This window comes from Lissotriton helveticus, chromosome 3_2, assembly GCF_964261635.1.
Source record: "Lissotriton helveticus chromosome 3_2, aLisHel1.1, whole genome shotgun sequence".
Taxonomy (NCBI): Eukaryota; Metazoa; Chordata; class Amphibia; order Caudata; family Salamandridae; genus Lissotriton; species Lissotriton helveticus.
The window spans coordinates 253,597,007-253,618,226 of NC_136062.1; the positions used below are offsets into that span (position 1 = coordinate 253,597,007).

Sequence of the window (21,220 nt, forward strand, 5' to 3'; positions counted from 1 at the left end):
TGAAATGTTTTCTAATTTCTTTGTATCTACTGTTATATAATATTACAGATGGAACTGTAGGGACCCCGGGACCCCTGGATGTAAGCGAAACCTAGCTGTAGGAAGGTAGATCCCTGACTATGGTTGCCCCCAACTTTTTGCCTGGTGTTTTGCTGGTTTTCTGACTTAGTTGACCTGGGGCCCTGCTATTCAGGACCCCAGGCCTACTGCTCTCTCTGTAAAATGGATTCCATGTACCATAGGTACATATCTAATTGGATACTGAGTCACCTTATCAGTCCCTGTACAGTGTACCTTAGGTACCCAGGGCATAGGTGTACCCAGGGCCTACCAGGGGCTGCAGCATGTATTATGCCACCCCTGGCTGGCCATCCAAATCTGACACAACTGGCTGCACGACAGCTGGGGCAAGGTGGTGTACTCACCCTTTGCTTTAGATATAGTATACCTATATCTAACCCTAAAATGGACACACAGATCTCCTATCAGTCACTCCTATGGCAGGCCTTAACAATCCTGAAGGCAGAGTGCTTGGAATCGTGTGAGATGGTGCTCTGGCATGAGCTGAGCCTGTCTGCGGCTTTCGGGATCCATCCCTTAGCCGTTTCCATGATATCGCATACCATATACTCTTAAGTGCATTATAATCCTCGCGATTATATGCCAACTCTGGTATCGCTTTATCAAAACATGTCGAGTAAGGTGTCATACGAATTGGAATACTAACCCCTCGCCAATTCTGGCGACGGGGTTAGCATTCCACCCTTCTAGAGGGACACGACATGTATGTAACCCCTAACCCTGGTTAAAGTCAAACAGAGCCTCAGCTCCACAAAATGGATGCTGCCACCGAGACACAAGTCTGCCCTCCTGCTGCTGGGAGTCCTCCCAGAGCAGGAGATAAGGACAAAGGGTTTCCTGCCAGGGGCGGTGCCAGCACCGTCCCAGACAGGGTTTTGTGTATTGTAGGTAGGCAGGGCTTTAGAGGAAGGTGACTGCACGTGGCACCCCAGTGCTCACTGTGCATAGGCTGGCTGGAACCAGTTCCAGGGTCACTCCAGACCCTGTGCTGGGGAAAAGCCCGCCAAGGAAGTGGGTGTAACCACCCCCCTCCTAGTCCCACCCCTAGGGCAGGACTTAGTCGCGTGCCAGCCCCCTTTTACAGGATAAAGGTAGGAACTGGCCCCCTTCCAGATCAGATCATCTTTGAATCCTGAAACTACTTTCCACGAAAGGAACTCAAGACTTCTTCCTAAGATTTCTCCCTTGTGACTAAGGAGTAGTCACCCTGCATCCGCAGGCACCATCTTAAGAACACTGCGGTCTGCTGCAAGTCTGTCCTCCGGATCAAGACTGCCCAGCTCGACGAGAACCGGCTTCCCTGGCACCTCTGACCTCTACCTGCATCATCAGTCACGCTGAGATTCGTGGGTGTGACGAGACCTCGAGGGACCGGCCATCTTCAAGACTGCACGACTTCTTTCCAGCAAGCCCGCCGAGTAATTTCCTGGTGAGTGCTTTGGGGTCCGAGAAGCCCCGACCCTGAGCAGCTCCAGCACCGAAGTGCAGCCTCCCAGCATCTCCACGATCTGCGTGGGGCCCTTCTGCTTTTTGCTGCTCACCGCGTTGTTTGGCCACTAGCCCGCTGGCTTGTGGCCTCCTGAACGACGCCCGACGACATTTCTGCTGCTGGTCTGGTTGCTCCAGGCTGGCCCTTGCTCCCTTCCAAAAGAGGAGCACCCCGGACCCTCCTGGTCCACTCAAGACGCCATTTTGAGTCCACCGCGTGGGCTTGAATTAGCCAAGGCTTGTTGCCCAATCCTGGGTAACTTCGACGCCGACAGCTTCATCCATCGTGGGACAGCTCGCCTCTCCATCCTGGTCGCCGACAACGCCTCCTGGTCCGTGAGATCTGCAGAGCCAGCGTCGCCCACTCACCTAGTCGAGGTGACTTCGCCCGGTGCCATCCTGGTGCCCACTTAATCACTGGCTAGTGATTCAAGAACTTGGTCCCCTCTGCTTTCAGGTTTCTTCTTCCTCGATCCCGGCTTGGATCCACGAACTTTCCTTCACTGGTCGCCTGCCAGCAACTTCCTTCTTCCAGGCTCCTGGTCCGGCAACGAGATCCCCGACGTCTTTTCAGACCTATGCAGCTGCAGCCCCTGGGCTAGGTAACTTCGGCACTTCGGTGTCCCAGCATAGCCTCACTATCCTAGGGTCAGGATCCACTGTCGTTTTCTTCCTACCAGGTCGGGTTCGCCCGTGAACACTAACTTTGCCTTTACTAGCTTCCATAGACTTTGTCCCGCATCCCGCGTGAGAGTGCACACTCTGCACCCGAGTCCCCTAGGTCTCCTAGAAGTAATCTAACGATTCTATAGTCAAGTCCTAGCGATTCCAAAGCCTATTAGTACTGTACTTACCTGCTAGTAATTTCGCATTCCACTTTTAGAATATATGGTTTTTCGTGCCCCTCGGGCATTTGTGTATAACGTGCTAACTTAAGTATTTTCGTAAGAGTTTTGTTGTGTGCCTAGCACCCTGTCCTCATAAAGAGTACAGGGTTGTTGTGATTCTAATAAATACACTGTTTATTTTCATAACACTTGTGTGGTGTCCTTTCACTGGGTGTTCAAGGGGTAATGTGATGGTAAAACAGCTGGCTTAACACGCCCTCTAGAGTCTTAGCCTTAGACTGCTCGTATCCATGCTACTAGGATAGCTGGTCTATAAGGTTGACTTACAACCAATCATCAATAAGGGTTGTTTGGACTGATATATAGTGATCACTAGAATAGTGAGCACTGCACATCAGGCCAACTTCTCACACTAGCCATGTCAGCTTAATCATTATAACATAGCACTGCAATGTCTGTTATTTCATTTTGGTTGTTTTATGATAAAAATGCAAATAAAAAAAATTTATAAGAAATAAAATGGTGTGGGCATGCTTCATTGTGAAATTTGTCAATTCAAAACCAGTGCAGGAAGTTGATTTCTAGTTCAACTGGAGTTCCTCCAGTTCACAGGGAAGACATCCTTCCTAGAGGGTCTCACCTTGGCAACAAGGGTAGGATAAACTCAGGGGCTCCCTGACAAACCACAATCACGTTTCGCGCTGAAAAAGTTACAATGCAGACATCTGTATGTAAGCTGAAGCAGAATTCAGAATTTGAGATACAGTTCCAAACAACGGCGGACACGGTGACCGCACTACCCTGTGCAGTTCCCTGGTTGTGTATTGCTATAGTCAATCTGGTTGAGTGTGCACAAGCTACTCCAGCACTTGCCGTCGTAGGGTCCAACTGCTGCGCAGACAAATGAAGAAGCCAAACTATTGGAGTGGTGCACCACTCGATATTGGGACGAATAGTAGACAATGAATAAATTGGTCATATGGTATTAATGTCTTGAATAATCCTTTATTTTCACAAAATTGCCAGACCACTCTTATCATAGAAGCGGAAGGCTCATCTCTACACATTGCTCTCAGATTCAGCGCACACCGACTCTTACCAAGGTGGCCCATGCAGCCCGCAGTTACTACTTCTACCTCCATTTCCCCACCTGGGTACGTGGATACATGCCCTGAAGAAGTTCATCCTAATGAACGAAACGCGTTGGGTGGCAATTTTGTGATGATAAAGGATTATTCAAGACCTTAATACCATATGACCAATTGATTAATTGACTACTATTCGTCCCAATATCGAGTGGTGCACCACTCCAATAGTTTGGCTTCAGTATTCAGAATTTCATCTCAATCAAGCATTGTCCTTGTTGGTATTCTTTAAGTTGCCACATTATACAGCGCAAAGAGCATTACATACACTCTCACCAGGATGCTAGTGTCAATCAAATTAGGTGATTTGAAATTCTCTAAGCCATTTATAAACTCTTAAATAAAACACAATAAAAATCTGGAATTAAAGATTATTCACATTTGTAAGAAGACAATTATTTTTCATTTATACATGAGGAGGGCGTCCCTCCTGTCCGTGTCCTCCAATGGGCCCAGCCACCCCTCCCAGCGAGCACGCAGCGAGTCTAAAGATGCGGGACCATTGGTTCACCAGGGTGCGGTAGATCCGAGACACCCCTCCTCTACCCAAATTCCCCATCATCACCTGGGCTTCTAGAGGACTGAATCCTGGGCGGGAGGTGGGAGATGGAAGGTGTACGCTGAGCGTATGTCTGAGTTGCAAGTATTTGTAGAATTGAGAGGGGCGGAGGGAGAAGCACTGCTGCAAGTCAGCAAAGGATCTGATGTGGTCCCCCACCCAGAGATCTCCTAGAAGCGAGATCCCGATGCTGTCCCATCAGTTAAAGTCTGAAAGAGATGAGGCCTCCCTCAGCCACGTACCACACCACAACGGTGTCTGCTTAGTGATTTTACGGTCCCATTTCGTGTGGCGCAACGCCGTGCGCCAAGCCAAGAAAACAGTTCTGGTGACTGGGGGGTGGTCTTGGGTTATGGGGGCTCCATATAAGTAAGCCTGGAGTTGAGGGAACTACATTGAGTGAAGTTCCACCTGGTATGCCGGGTCGGACCAGCGGCCCGCGAACCAATCCTGGATCATGATGAGTCTTGTGGCCAGATAGTATAAGCGGAGATTGGTTACTTCCATGCCCCCATCATAGGGAGGTAAACGGCAATGCACCAGGGACATTCGCGGTCTCCCACCCCCCCCAGAGAAACCGGGTGAGGATGCTGACAATTTCACGTAACCAGCTCCCCGGAAGATGTAGGGAGACATTTTGTAAAATATACAAGAACCGGGGGAGTACCATCATTTTGAAGAGGGCACTCCTGCCCATGGGGTTGAGCGGGAGGGACTGCCACTTCTGAAGGTCTGCTTTTGTCTTGTTGACCAGGGTCGTAATGTTCAAGACGCATTCGAGTTCCAGGAGTAGGGCGATCCACACACCCAAATATTTGAAGGACTGCTTTTCGCAGACGAATGTTAGACTGCCAATCAAAGCAGTACCGCGATGGGTGGAGAGGCACCTGGGTGGACTTCGCCGGATTATGCCGCAGGCCCGAGACCCGCTCAAATGCGGAGAGGACCGCCAGACAATGCGGGCCAGAGATCTCTGGCTCTGCCAGAAAAAGGAGAACGTCGTCGGTGTAGAGAGCGATCTTGTCGACCCGGGTCCCATTCCCACCCACGGATGCCTGAGTCATGGCGTACAAGAGATGCCATGGGCTCCATCGCCAGCGCGAACAAGAGCTGTGAGAGTGGGCATCCCTGGGGAGTGTCCCTCTGGATGGGAAATTCTCCGAGAGCACCCAGTTGATTAGGACCCTCGCCGAGCAACTAGAATAAAGGACGCAGATGAGGCGCCGGAACGGAAGGCCGAGCCCCATCAATTCCAGCACGTCCTCCAAATATCCCCAAGCCAAACGTTTTCTCAAAATCGGTGAGAAGCAAGGCCAGGTATGGGGGGAGGAGGTGGTGGTGCGCAAGGGCGAGATGGAGGCGACGTATGCAGTGCCGAGTGCCTCGGGCGGGCATAAAACCACTCTGATCTGGGTGGACCAGTAGGTGTAAGTGGGGGCGGATCCGCTGGGCCAGAACAGTAGCAAAGAGTTTCACCTCGGTATTGATGAGGGAAATGAGGCGGTAGTCCGCACAGGCAAGGGAGGACGGCTGTGCCTTCGTGACAACCACTATGGTGGCCACATCCGTTTCGGGGGGAAAGGACCCCGTGTCCACCATGTGCTGTAACTGCACTATCAGGTGTGGGATCAGTGGGTCTCGATAGTTTGCGTAGTATTCCAGCGGGTATCCATACGGCCGAGGTGTCCTGCCAGAGTATAGGAGTGAGATGGCCCCTTGGATTTCCTCTGGGGAAAGTGGAAGATCTAGGGTCTCGTAGATGTTCTGGGGGAGGCGGGGCAGCTGGGTGCTGGTCTCCGACAGCACTGCAGCCAGGGAGTCCGTGGGAGGCCCTGCAACATACAGCTTGGCATAGTACCCTACAAAGGCCTGAGCAATGGCCCTCGAGGTGGAATGGTGACGGCCGGCTGCATCGCAGACCTCCAGAATGACGCTGTCCGCCCTGGGGTACGAGATTAAGTTATGTAGCAATTTGCCGTTTTTATCACCCCAGCCGTACACGCGCGCAACCGAGGAGCGCCAAATCATTTTGGTCCAAGGAAACAGGACCAATTTCCTCGCGTAATAAAGCAAGTTGCCGGGAAGAGTCCGGAGTAGCGGCAGTGGCCTGGGCCACCTCCATCAGTGCAACCCGGGCCTCCAGTTGTTAAAAGGCGGGCGGCCTGATCCGCGCGTTGTGCATGAACCAAGCCTCTAGCCACTCCCGCATCGTTGCCTTGCCTGCCTCCCACAACGTGGCCGGTGAGGCGACCGATCCCATGTTAATCGGGAAGTATTGTCGCAGCTCCTGCTCGAGGGATTCAACAAAGTCCTCTTCCTGCAAGAACCAAGCGTTCATACGCCAGGTCGTACGGACACCCCCAGGTTGAATCCCGAGTCTAAGGGAGAACGGGGAATGATCAGAGATGCCCCGTGGAGTGGCCGGCACCAAGAACAGATCAATACGGGAGTGGGGGGCGATGAGCTGCCACGGTGTGGGTATATTGGACCCGAAGCGGATTCCACATCCTCCAAGCGTCTGAGACCCAGGACCAATCAGATAGTCGCTTAGCAGAGGATAGACGGTACGCAGAGGGAACACCGGATGCGTCACGCGGTGGATGCATGACAGTGTTTAAATTGCCCCCGACAACTACCAATCCAGGTGGGAAGGAGGAAAATACGCTTGTGAGGTGTCAGAGGGTGGATGGCAACGTGGTGGGAGGAACATATACACTCAGTAGATTAATAAGGTGCCCCTCGATCTTGCCGGACAGGGCCACGTAGCGGCCTTGCATGTCCGTCTTGGCCCGTGTCAAAGAAAAGGGAAGGCCTTTACGGATCAGTATGGCCACCCCCTTGGAGCCCTGCGAGAAACCTGAGTGCCAGACCCTGTCGAACCCATAGCGGGCGAGGAAGTTACAGTGGGTACCCAGCAGGTGCGTCTCTTGCAGGAAGAGGATATCAGGGGCTTGACGGTGGGCGCTACGGAAAACAGCAGTGCGCTTTATGCGGTCTAAGAGGCCATTGACGTTCCAGGACGCTGAGTGAGCAATCCCAGGTTGAAGCGCAGGGGGAGGAGAACCACCCGGACGGGCAAGGCCCATGCTCCCACCGGACTCCCGGGTACTCTGGAAGGCGCCAAGAAGAACAAGTGATGGCGGCCCGTAGGCGGCCGAAAACAATAAACATGCAAAAAACAAAATGGTGTCCTTCCACCCACAAACTCTCCCACCACCCTCTGTAGGCAGGGTCTGAGAGTGAGGGCCGCATGGCCTACCAAAGCTTGTCAAGTGTCGGTGGCGTGTGTGCATAATAAGCTACCAAGGAAAACAACAGCGGCTCATGAGCAGCCAAAAATAATAAACCAACGGGAGACAACTGTCTCCCCACCTTCCCTCGCCCACCAACTCCCCCACCCTACACTTCCAAACATGAAGCCTCTGTCGCCCTGAAACAAGCACCTAAATCAACAATACAAAACTCAAGATATTAAGCTAAAACTCTTAGCAGGACGTGAGCATATCATTGAGGGCCCGAGAAGCTAACAGAAGTTACTCATGGTACCCAGCAAGTCAAGCAGAATCTTGGCGAAGGTGGACCTCTCCATACATACGGATACATCAAGGGAAACAGTAGGTAACAAACAGAAGCCCCACTCAGTTAGGCCGCAGGAGTCAGTCAGCATCATCTTTAGCAGATCTGTGAAGCACGGGGCTCCGGGATAGGTGTGAGTCAGACAGGGAGGGCCGCAGCGTTGCAGATGGGATCGGAATTGGACCCAGGACCCCAACGAACCAGATAGGCTAAGAGGGTTCAGGCTCCGAGGAGGAGTAGAAGGAGGGGGCATCTGAGACCTCGCCACCGGGGATAGCGAGGCCCCTCCTCGCTCGCCATTCTTCCTGCGGGAGCGATTGCGGCGTTTCTGAGGTTTAGGAAGGGTTGGCTGGGAGTGCATTGGGCCACCGCGGCCGGGAGGGGAGGCCGGACGTGCATGAAGAGGGCGCTCTTCCGTGAGCCAGGTCCAGGCCTCCAGGGGGGTATCGAAGAAGGTCTTGTCCTGGAAAGACGACCCGGAGGCGGACCGGGAAGAGGAGACCATACCGGAGACCAGGCCACGAAGTTTCTGTTTAACATAGTCATAGGTGCGCCTTTGGGCCTGCACCTCCCTGGTATAGGCAGGGAACACCATAATTTTGTTACTTTGGAAGATCAGTGCCCCTGCAACCTCGCCGCCTTAATGATAGCGTCTCGATCTCGAAAATTGAAGATCCTCATGGTGAACTGCGGCGGGGCCCCAGGAGGGGGACGAGGAGCCAGGGAGCGGTGGGCGCGTTCAACCGCAAACCAAGGGGAGAGAAGTTCCTTGGGCATCCAGGATCGCACCCAGGTCTCCATGAATGTATCTGTTCGGCCCCTTCCGGAAATCTGACCAGGCGCAAGTTGTTCCTCCGTGATCTATTTTCGGCATCCTCAGCCCGGCGATGGAGTTGGGAAGTCCGATTCTGAAGCTGAGCCACCTGGGTCTTGAGCTAGGTTTTGTCGTCCTCCGCTGTGGAAATACGCGATTCAGCTTCTGTAATCCGGGCCGTGGCATTGCGGAGAGCTTGACGAATGAGGGCCACGTCAACCCTCTCCTCACCAATCTTGCTTTCGACTGAGGCCTGGGAGGCTCCAATGGCCTGCAGAATGGTGTCCAGGTCACCCCCAGCGGGAGTCGGGGAAGCCGGAGTCCCGGTCGCTAGTAGTATAACAGTCCATCGGGGTTTGGGTTGGCGGGGCGGCGTCTGCTGTTACAGACTCTACCCATCCTCACTAGTGGGGAAAGTCATCGGTGCAGGCCAGGGGATGAGGTACGGCCGGGGATCCAGCTGCAGGAGGAGACCGGCACCCAGACCGTCGTCACTCGGGTCCGGGCGCCCTTTGTTAAGGCCCGAACTGACCCTTCACCCAGGGCCGCAGCCCAGGACTGTCGAGAGGACGGCTAGACACCAACAGGCAGGCTGGACTCTGACCCAGGACGGAGGTTGCCGAGGCCGAGGAGGCAAGAGGGCCAGCACCCCCCACCACTCACGGAGAGGCACCTCCCAGGAAACCATGGCACCGGAAGGCGGGGGAGACAGCAAGGAGAGAAATATTTATTTAATGCAGAATCACTTTCGCATATTTTAGGTAAGGAATCCCTAATGCACATTTAAGTCAAATAATCTTTCCATATGTTTCCAATTTTTCCAATCTTATGCAATACAATTGACATATCTATGAAAATGGCAACTAGGGTTTTCAGTTATTCCAATTCTTCTAGATCCAATGCTAGAAGCAAAATCGTATGTTTCTTTTCCAAACAGAGGCAGTATGAGCATTTAAGGCCTTAACCAACTTCTTATTAAATCAGTGAATAGCTTTCGATGAATGATTAATTCCTGGCGTTTTCATTGTGTACTGTCATTCTTATGCTATCAGCAATCCTTAAACTCAAAAACTCAAAATGTTTAACTCCATCTTAAGAAAGGGCATCGCCTGGGGGTGGGCTACTAAAGAACGTGCTATGCTCGTGACCATCATCACTTCAGTTTTTGATGCATTAATCACCAGCTTTTTCTAATTCGAAAACTGCCTTCGCATTCTTAGAATGTTGTTCTGTACATGCCAGCAGTACTGCATCATCCATGAATCGCAGCACTGTGATTTGCTGCCCACTAAGAGTGGGCACATAATTTTTATGAATTAGTGCTTTTAGATTCAAAATTATTGCTTAGAAGAAAGCATGTCAGGGCAAGAAAACTCCTTTCATCAGTCTCTTAGTAATGGGGAATGGCTCATTCAGTTCTCTGCCATATCATAGTGCTAAGCTATATTTTTTAGATGAAACTGTACTTTCATGAGATCCATGCCTGTTTCACGTAAAGTGCCAATAAATTATGGTGAGACATCTAATTAAATGTTGCCTTTGCAAAATAAACAATATGCGATTGCTCTGAACCATATAATTAATTATAAAAGGAATTTTAAGCCGAACTTGGAGGGAAGTGTTCTATTAATTAACAAATAGACAAATTTTTGCCGATAATACCTATCGATGCTATCAGGTGACAGATTGTTGAAATGTAAAAGGGCCCTTTTTGTGAATTTGGAAAAAGTATAGCAATGCTCCAGCTATCTGTGATTGTTACAATCTTTCAGTGCACGGAAACATTGTGCCAAAAAAGCCTGACATATATATGTATTCAACATACATTTATTGCATCATGGGGCTCTGAGCTTTATTTCCTTCATGTGTTTTTAATATTATTAGGTCAAACTCTTCCACTGTAATAGATAATTGAACAACCAGGTCATGAAAAATGAGTCTCATGAGAAATGTGATAGGTCTCACACCAACGTTTCCATTGCCAATCCCATATGCTGAAACTGATATCCTCCTGTAATAATGAAAAATGTTCAGCCCGAACTGCTATTGCACCTACCAAATGGAGTGGCATCTTGTGCATTAATCCTCCATTCACTAAATGCTAGACGGTATGTGCATCATTTACTGAGCAGCTGATATAGAACTGTACCACATTTGTGTGTCCTAGTCTTTTTCTCATTTATCAAGTTATACATTATTTAGCTGGATGCAAGATTAACAATGTCTCCTTCTTGCTCCCTACCATTATATTTCCTCCTTAACAATTCCATCAGGTCCTTGTGGCTGAAATTTGCTATTTATCCAACCACTTCTGCTGTAGTCGCAGAGGTGTGTTCTTCGTGTCAGTAGCTGTTTAAGATTCGTTATCACCAGTGCCATCTCCTTATACACCTATAATACAGCAAAGCTAATTCCTCACACATCTGCTTTAAAGAAAGAGGTATGTGGGGGAAAGAGTAGCCGATTCAGAGTCCTCTTGTCTCTAGGAAGCAGTGCAACCTTGGGAGATATTAAACTACTCAATCTGATTTCCAAAAGCAATGGGGTACTAGAGACTGGGATCACACGCAGAGCAGGAAGGTATATATGTAAAATTAGTTGGCTGTAGAAAACAACCTCTTTGGGATGATTCCCAGCTTGCCTAAGGGAGTATTTACATGTTTAAATCACGTGCATCGGTTAAAGATACCAGTGCTGGTGACCCACTTTTACAGGCAAGTAACGTATTCGTCTGAAGGATGCATGCTTTCAAATCCAAAAGCACAGATGACACCGTACGTTCGTGAGGTTTTCGTTTTAAAATATTCATGCCCTGCTGTTTCTTCTATTTTTTTTCTTCCTCTGATCGTTCTGCCTTTCATTTTCGTGTTGTTTCTCTTCAACCTCATTGTGCCTTGCATTGCTCTTGATCATTCTCTTTTTGACTACAAAACTTGAATTCACGTCCTCCCGATTCACTTACTCCTAAAGGCCTGTCCTCAGTAAATGTACTCTGATGCTCAATTACACTCCATTTGATTGTTTGTACCATATTTTATTATTAAATTAAATAAAATTATTCAATTAACTGAACATGATTAGCATTTAGAATAATTTGTGCACAAACTTTAAGTAACAGTCTTCAGAGGAAGAGCAGCTGTAAAGTTAAGCCATTCATGTTTTCCCTCGCATACTACGATACTACTAGGACCAGGCCTTTTGAGAGGTCATCCTCCAGTGAGGACAGACATGTTTTCCTGTATGCTATCTCTCCTACCCCAATGTTCATAGTGGCTTATGTCTGCCTTGTTATGACCTTCCCCAACCTTGACATATCCTTCTCCCCTGTATTTATAACTTTAACTGTTTCACAAGAGCCCGTAATGTGTGTTTTTGAGGGGACAGCCCTCACCTTTCAAATTGTGGGCCTGCTTTCTTAGGTTATATACAGTGGAAAGTTGTGCCATTTAGATTAGTTTTTGTTCACTAAAGGTACAAAAAAATATATATTTGGATGAAGTCCTACCGAGTGGCAAGTTTAACCGTGCCTATTTCTGTTTGACCATCCTTTTGTCATGTATGAGCATAGTTTGTCACCAAGTTAAAATCTTGTTTCATGGGATATTGATGAAAAACTGATGAGAATTAATGCCTTCTGCAGTTGGTCACTTAAACCTGCACAAAGCGTCCAGATACAGGCAGGACAAAATGGTTGCCTCAACATGGCCAAATTTAAAAAACAGTACTTCTTGTGGCATGTGATCAGTGTTATTGGCTGAACTCTCTTGTTAAGGCGTCCCTTTAAATATTTCTAGTTAAGTGCATTTCATTTTGTAATCGAAGCAAGGATCCTTTACTTTTAAAGAAATCCCACAAAGCTTTCATTGTATTTACAAGTTGAACATGCAAATTCAAGGCTATTAAGTGTATGGATTCCGACAACAAAGCAGATATCCAGTTTGGCAGAGTGTTCTAGAGGATTGGTTTAAATAATGTCATGCCTAATGGCAGTCCTGCTTTGATGTGACTTAATTATGTTCTAAACCAAAATAAATAATACCCATTTCTTCTGTAATTTAGTGCGGACATGTTTTTTTTACAGATAGTTATACTGATTTTTACTGGGTGTATTCCCATAGTTAGTTGTTAGGAGGGTTGATAATACAGTGGTCTCAATGATAAAGCCATTAAAGTCCAAGGGGCTGATTTGATGGTAAACTCTGCTTTGCGGTCACACAAGTAATGTTATAGGTAAGTAAGTTCTACTTTTCAGTTCCTTCATGGATGTAGATTGACTTTATATTGTAATGGTGCATTCTGTTATTTGTTTTTCAGGACAATTTTCCATTTGATCCACCTTTTGTGAGAGTGGTGTCTCCTGTCCTATCAGGGGGGTATGTTTCTCTACTTCTTTCATTTTACTGTAAAATGCTATTTTAGTTTAAAACTAAAAGGAAATGAAAACTCAAACACACGGACACTCATTCTCTGCCTGTGTGGTGGGATATAGTGTTAGTACTTCTATGTCTGTTTGGCTGTTAAGCACTTTGTTCACCTGGACCATTTGTTGGCTTACATCGTGTGTTGTCTTGCTTGTTTCTTCTGCTTTAGTGGACACTTAGTTCTTTTTTTTCTACCAGTTAGTGTGGATTGTACCCTGCTTCTCTTCCACTGAGTCTGAGAATCATGCTTCATTCATTTGTTTTTCATTTTGCTCTCTATTCTTCTCCAGCCTGAATGCAGTATGCTCCAGTTTGAATACGTACTTGACATGACTGCTTGTTAATAGCACTTTTCAGCCTAACAGCTTCGCCTATTTGCAGAATATTTCACAGTTGCTTGACTGTTTTCTTGTGTATTGTTTTTTTTAAATATCTTTTTTATTGGCATTTGTAAAATATAGCATTAGCATGTGCAATACAGTTCCATGTCCACAGCAAGAACATCATAGTTAAATCATTTCTTAACAATTCCCTCACTGATACAATAATCTGATAGAGACGTCTAGCCGCAGATTCATTGAATTAGAATATCCCCAGGCATCAGACTGGACCCGGAAAACTTTCTGCAACAGCACCTCTGCACGCCGGGAGGCGGCTCTGCCCTGACGTCGTCCATGGATACGACGTCAGCAGAGCCATATATACCCCTTCCGGCATGCTGACGTCAGTTTTCTTCTTCTTCCGCGTCCGAGCGCGCTTCCTGGAAACACCAGCAGTTCCTTGGCCTAGTTTTTGGGCCTTCTCGACACCCTCGGTGTCGTGGGAACAATGTGTAATGCCTTCCGGCTTTAAATCTTGTGAACGCTGTGCGCGTCACCTCATCTGTGTGTGGCGCCTCAGTGTGCACCACGACTCCACAGAGTGCGACGCCAGTCAGCGGATGAAGCTCAAGGCCCTGAGAGAGCGCTGATGAAACTGCTGGCCGCACGGATGTCCGGCCAAGCTCCCTCCCGTCACCGCTCTTCCTCTCGGAATCAGGCTCGTTCCAGCGGTCACTCCAGCGACCACCATGCGAAAACAGGTAAGCGTCGCCTGCGGAGGTCTTCCTCCGATGTCCGTGCCGCCCATTCCTCTTGCGCTGTGCCAGGTAAGGGCGCACGGCAGCCCCATCCTCTGTACCCTCCCTTACCGGGAGTTGGAGCAACACGTGCCCAAATGGAGGCTTATTCTAAGGCACTCCAGGCTTGCTTTAAGTCGCCCCCTCTCCTGGTGCGCCTTCGTGTCCCACAGAGGTAGCAGGCACTCATGCCGGGTCCTCGTCTGCAGACGTTTCCCCGGCACCGGCTGTGTGTGTGTCGACTCCGATTCCGGAGCAATCGTGATGCCAACGAGCCAGGGCCCAGAGCACAGCCCACCCAGTCATTCTCCGCATAGCCTTGAGCGGCTTCCTGCGCCGACGTCGGAGGCGACGCCCGGTACTGCCCCAGGCCTGACGCCAGCCCGGCACCTCATGCTTTCCTCCAGGCAGTTTACAGTGGGATCAACGTAGGTAAGCGTCCCGGTCAAGTCCCCTGTGGAGGTCATCAATGTCCAGGCGACTCCGACGCGGTGTCGATCGACGCCGGTACCAACGTTGATTCCTCTTCCCTTGGTTGAGGTTGTTGCTCCTCCGACTCCTCGGCGGCTATAGGTCTCCTACGCGGCATCAGTCAACACCGGTACTAGCGATTACACCTCCTCCTTTACAACATGATGCTTCCCTGGACTCCCCAGATCAAGGGCCCATGGTCCAAGTACCCAGTGATGCCTGGCCTTCTGGTCAGTCTCTGGCTCCTCCACTCCTAATGTCTAGTGGGCGTATTAGTATTCAACCGTCTCCTACTGACGCTTGTTATCTCTTACACGGATGGCGACTGAATATAGTGCTGCCTTCGGGCGTGCTTTACATGGGGCGGCTGCTGTACTCGCCGTTCAGCCTCCTGTAATGCCTCTACTTTCCGATCCATTAATGGATCTGCTCCACTTGGAGCCTATCGAGGTAGAGACTTTGTTGCCCTTTGGGCGCTTTTTATTTGATATCCTGCGTGGCACTTGGTCAAGACACTCTTCTGGTGAGCCTGTTGATCAGGCTATTGCTTGTAGGCACCGCCCTGCTCCAGTTGATCCTCTTTGCCTGTCTCTTTACCCAACAGCTCAGGGCCTAGTTGTTCAGGTGGCTTTTAATTTACAGTCTTCACCCACATTGCCGTTGTTACCTCCCACCAGGGAGTCTAGGTGGCTGGACGATTGTGGTTGCCGGCTTTTCGCCTCTGCCAGCGCAGGCATCCGGGCATTAAATACGGCCTGTGTTTTTGTACGTGCAGCCTCAGCTCTTTGGGACTCATTTAAGAACCTTCTCCCTTATGTTCCAGAATGACCTCTGGCAGAATTGCTTGGTCTTCTGCTGCATGGCAGGGGAATGGCACAATTCTCCCTTAGGTCTTCCCTTGATGCAACTGACTCTATCGGACGGGTTCTTGCTCGCACTCTGGCTTTACGCCGCCATGCTTGGGCGTGACAGTCGCTTCCCAGATCATATTCAGGATGCCCTCAGAGATCTGTCGTTCAATGGGGTGGATCTTTTTGACCACCACGCGGATTCGGCGGTCTCCCGTCCATTGTCCGGGCTGCAGTGAATTTTGGTGCCTTATTTTATGGCGCCAACCTCTACACAGTTTGCTTATAGTGCCTGGTTAGTGTTCATGGCTGGTTAGCCATCTCTATGTTCGTTCAGTACTGCCGTTTGGCTGATTCTCTTGTTTTTCAGTCCTCTGACTGTGTGCTTAGCCCAAGAGGACACCCCTACAAGGGGATTGGCCTTACCCTATGTGGGGTATTTGCTGGCATTGGATTCTGACTTTGCCTTGGTATGCTCCTATGGAGTTTTTTTCTGCGGACATCCTGCTGGTACCTACTTGTCTGATTCTACAATGCTCCTTGTGTGGCGTTGCTATCGTTGCTCTATTGCCTGTTTGGGTTGGTCTATCTGCACTGCATCGGAGTCTAGCATGGGTTCCGTGCCATGTCTATCCAGCAGGTCTGGCAAAACACCTTGTCGCAAGTTGCTTCACAACTGACACCATATTTGCCGCTGTGCGGCTTGCTTATTATTGTTTTTTTATTGATACAGATTTGCACGTGCTGCCCTTTCTGGGTTTATCCTCCAAGGCAGTGGTCTAGCAGGTGTTCTCTGCTGTGTGTGGTTGTAGCCACTTTCTGGCCGGTTATCCTACCACAATTTCTATATTCCCAGCTGTTTCCGTACGGGTGTTTACGTGCCTTGCCTTACATTCACATGGTGCACTCTCAAGGGGTGTGTTTTCTTTACAATACTTGCTTCTTGGGGTCCGGGACATTTCCATTTGTCCTTACTATTTCCACTATTGTTTCTAGTTCTTCTAGCTTGCAGGGGGTCATCGTTCCTCCCAGGCAAGGGGCAATTGTTACTTACTGCCCTAGGTGTTGTCCTATCCAGTTTCTAAGTGTCTGCAGGTAATTTTAGCGTACCCTAGACTCTTGTGTTCCGCTTCCTATTTCAGCTTTTTTCTTCCTGCTCGGTGTCTGTCCTGGGTTCTTGCCCAGCGGATCCGTGCAGGCTGTTCCTTAATGCGGTGTTCATGGTCTGTGGCCCGGTCTGCTTGTGCCACCGGCTCTTATTTGGTGCCTGACTTTATTGGTGCCCTTTTTGGGCTGTAGCCTTCTTGCTGTTGTGCACACCTGAACTGTTTATACTGGTCTATATGAGGTATGTGCTTATTTCGTGTGCTTCCAGTGTCCACACGGTGTGCATAGGTACCTTCCGGTATGCTTGAGGGCATTCCGGTCTTCGCTCTTGTGGTTGTTTTTGGTGCTTGACTACTGGTCATCGGATCTTACACATGTTGTGACAGACCGTTTAAGTCCTGGTGTGTTCTTGTGCTTTTGTACTACTAACGCCTTCTGGCCGAAGATTGGCATCCTGCTAATACCTTCTCTTGGGTCTTGCTGGTAAATGTTTCAACAGGGTTCCTTTTCGCTGTTGTACATATTGGGCCGATGTGTGATGTCTCTGTCATACCAGTTGCCGTCTCTCGAGGCTTTGCTGCAGTCGGCACGCTGCATTCGGCGGATCTATCAAACCTTCGGTTCAGCTCCTCTACTTGCGAACTCCTATCCTCCCTTTTTACTCCAGCATATATAGTGTATGGATTCATCTACATGCTGACGTTTCCTGGGTGAGGGTCAGCCTCTTGCCTCTGCTGCTCCACCTGCCTTGCAGGCGCCAAAGTGCTTTTTCCATGGTTCATCTTCTTTTTTCCAAAGTTATGGACTCTCACTTCGCCACAGGCATTCTGGCTCTGTGTTTTCCTTTTACAAATGCCATATACACACAAAGTTTTTTTTTTTGCGCTGTTCTTGACAGCTTCTGGTGCCTTTGCTGGTCCCATTGTTTTCCGCTCTCTTTAGAGCTTCATGGTCTGATGGTTAACTACGCTAACATTACCGTCCTCACTATGGTTCGTCCCCTGTTTGACAGTGCTGTTTTACTCACCTTCTGGACGACTAAGTTCTCTTGGGAACTTGTGGGGTTCCATCGCAGACCCGCCTAAACCATGGGTATGGCTTTGGTATCTATTCTAAGTTTAGGAATCTGCGGCTAGACTTCTCTACCAGATGGACGAGTTACTTACCTTCGGTAACGATGTATCTGGTAGAGACATAGTCTAGCCGCAGATTGCTTAACGGCCGCCCGTCCTCCCCGTTCTGCGAGGACCTTTTCAGGTTGGAGCTTTCTATACTCACCTCCCTCAGGGTGGCTTGCCCTTTTTCGGGGTGACATTCTCTCTTCTCTCCAACACAGACTGCTTTGTTCTGTTTCTCTGTTCCATTTCACCTATTCTCAAGATTAGGCGATATGTTAATAGATCATGTGTTCTTTCCCGTCCTCGGCCTAGATTGTACGCTGTGACATCAATTCACGTTTTTTTCCACCGTCCTGCTCCCCCCCCCCCCTTTCGAACTCCCCCCACCCCCCTCCCTCCCCATTGCCTTGTGTTTTTTGCCACCCCTGCAGCCTTTTAGCCTTTTGCTTCAGATCTATTGACTCGGTACATTTATGGGTCTTTTATTGGGGTTGCGACATCCCTTTCTGGTGACGTCTTGTGGTGAGCTATCCTTAAATCTTGTGTTCCAGGCTTATTTTCCTTCACGGTTTTACTTTCTGGATGCAGACTTTCTGTCCTCTGCCAGGTTGTTTTTCCACATCCTTGTCTCCCTTAACGTTGACTTAGCCTTCGCTCTTGCAGGGTTGTTTTTCAGAGTGCTGCTCTGTCTCACCTGTCATTTTCTTTCTAATTTTTAATCATTTTTGCACACAGTTACCATATTCTCACAGTTTTTTGGTGGTGGCTCCGCCTTCTAACGCGGAAAAGTTTCTCCGACGAAAATTGACGTCAGCGCGCCAAGAGGGGCATATATGGCTCAGCTGACGTCATATCCGTGGACGAAGTCCGGGCCCCGCTGCCTCCTGGCGCGCAGAGGTGCTGCTGCGGAAAGTTTTCCGAATCCAGTCTGACGTCTGGGGATATTCTAAGTTAAGGAATCTGCGGATAAACTATGTCTCTACCAGATAAAGTAAAGTCCACATTTGTAAAGCGCACAATCACCCGTAAGGGTCTCTAGGCGCTGGGGGCCGTCGGGAAGATTAAGCGAGCTATTGCCCAGAGTCACATGGTGCTGGGCTAACCTTCCGCCGGAGCCGGGGATCAAACCGTGGTCCCCAGATTCCAGCGTCAGTCGCCCTGGCCGCGGCGCCACACCTCCTCCCTTGATACATCATTACCGAAGGTAAGTTACTCATCCTTTACATATAGCTGCATCAATATATCGTTCATCTGTCATTGAGACTACAATTATTTGCCCAATATGTACATTGTCTCTATGCTATGTTCGGGAGACATTACATTATCGCCATGGTAAAGTGCGTGGGGGGAAGTGGCTGGATCTGTTAGTAACACTTTCTTTCACGGAGCTACATGTATTTAGAATGCATACATGATTGCCGTACCCCAATTCAGAATAAAGAAGAAATGAATAGGAATAAGGGAACACAAGGGACAAAGAAAAACAAGCAACTCAGTGCATCCTTAAACTTAGTGCACAGATAACTGCAAAACTACCAGAGGTCCAGAGTCAATACCAGTATCCAAGACAATATAATTGGCGCTATTATGTGAGTACCGGCCCCCAGAGGGAGGGGGGGATGAAGTGGGAGCACGCAGAGAGCCCCAAACAAACCGAGGCAGTGACCAGCAATGAACACCTCCAGTGAGATATCCAAATATTGGCCTAATATAGGGGGGTTAATCCACCCAGTTCCCCAGGGCTCCCGATCACACATCAAAACTACAATAATCTATCAATCAGAGGTTTGGTACCTCAGAGTCAGACGTGCTGCTTCGTGATTCTGAGTCGGGCGTATTACGTGTGTCCCATGCTCTCAGTATGTCCACCCATGGCTCTGCCAAAGGTTTGCGCCTCTTTGTAATCTTGTCCTCCCTGAGCAAGGCTTTCTCCTCTGGCCCAACACGAAACATAATTTTCCCAATCTACTACAGAGGATCTCTGTTTTGTCTCCCACTTAAGTGCTATTCTTCTCTCAGCCAAGAGGAAAGCCAGATCTATAAGCCTATGCCCCATTTTTTTGGGTTTGGGTCTCGGGCATAAGCCCAGAAGGCATACCTCTGGTGAGCGTACCAAGTTGCGCTCCAAAACTCTGTTGAGGGTATCTACCATCCTGGTCGAGGAAACCTGAACCCCAGGACATGACAGTACCATGTGATCAAAATTGGCGTTGAGTAATGAGCATCTAGCACTAGCCTAGACATCTCTATGATACACTACATTCAGCCTGTGCGGCGTACCTGTGTTCTTGTATCTCCAAATCTATCGGCTATGCTTGCAGAATAACGTCAACCATAGCCTGCAAGTGATTGGGAAAGAGAGTCTAGTGGTGACAATGGAGGCTTTGTCACTGGGTAAATTACCATGCACCCTTTCAAATAGTATGTATGTGAGGCAGCCCATCTAGAGGCTCTTCTCTGTCACATATGTAGGTCACTGTCACTTGTGCTATGTGGCTAGAGTACCACCTGGGATGATGAAAATTACCTTGTTGAAGAACCATGTTTGGCTGTTATCGAATAACATGTGCACTTACATCTGAATGTTAAGGTGTATGAAAGGTGCTCGAACCATCCAGGTGCCAGGTCCATATGGGAACTAAACAAACTACTTCTTCACAGACTGTCTCTAAAATAAGCCACTTAAATGAGGTCAATGTAAGTGTGATGTGGTCACATTTTTTCCAACCTGAGTGCAATCTGGCTGTACCACGTGATCCTACTGTGAGTAAAGCTAATTGTATTTTGGCTCCTCTAATTAGTCAAGATTTCCCATTTTTCAACCTCAAATTGAACTAAAGAATGAACTTTCAAAGAACTTGGGATTGAAAGTGAATTACACCCATAAAAACGGGGCTGCTTAACTTAGAAGAAATGCTTGGAAGTAGGGGAACTACTCAGAGACCATGAACAATTGTTTTAGAAGAGCCCTAGGCTATCCTGCAAGATTATATAAAGTATTTCAATAGGATGGCCCTAGCCACAATGGTAGTGAAGAGCGTTATAAATATTTAAGCAACATAGAACCTTAGTAACATAGAAACCTTGCAAGAAACAAGGTAGATGTATCTGAAGAGATTTCGTATTTGATGAGGAAGGAGGTGAAAAGTGCTTAGAAAAGGTGGATCCTTTCCCCCAACTTGCGTTTCATGACCCACTGTACCAAAAATGTTCCATCACCATCCTATGGCACAGGTCCTAGTGGACCAGTTTTATTTTCTACAAATAAGGGTTGACATCTGTAAAAGATCGATTCGTCCAAATATTGTTCAGCTCGCACCAACTCTTCAGTATCCCACAAGCGTTTTGAGGCACAGTCGCAGCGAGGACAATCTTTCATATTTTCTCTAGCCGCCATGCCCTTGAAAGGCATTACTAGGGACGAAGACTATGGCTGAAATGGTAGGATGGGCGGAAAAGGGATAACTGGAAGGCCAAACGCTTGTTTGGTGAGAATTGGGAAGATTACATTGTTCCTGAAGAAGACTTAGCATGCAGGCCTGCAATTAGTGAGGCATCGTAGGTTCATTCCCAAATAGTAGACCCCCCACCCGATGTGAAAATGTATGCAGTTTACAAGAGGAACAT

At 48.7% G+C, this 21,220-nt stretch overlaps 1 protein-coding gene across 2 annotated transcripts in view; it reads left to right on the plus strand.

Annotated features, from left to right (window-relative positions):
• Positions 1-21,220, plus strand: part of UBE2Q2 (ubiquitin conjugating enzyme E2 Q2) — a 758,043-nt gene that overhangs the window by 563,344 nt on the left and 173,479 nt on the right. For both annotated transcript variants that reach the window (XM_078685153.1, XM_078685152.1), the window contains exon 9: positions 12,826-12,884. In XM_078685153.1, the coding sequence (XP_078541279.1) occupies positions 12,826-12,884 (59 nt within the window). The remainder of the gene's footprint in view (positions 1-12,825; positions 12,885-21,220) is intronic.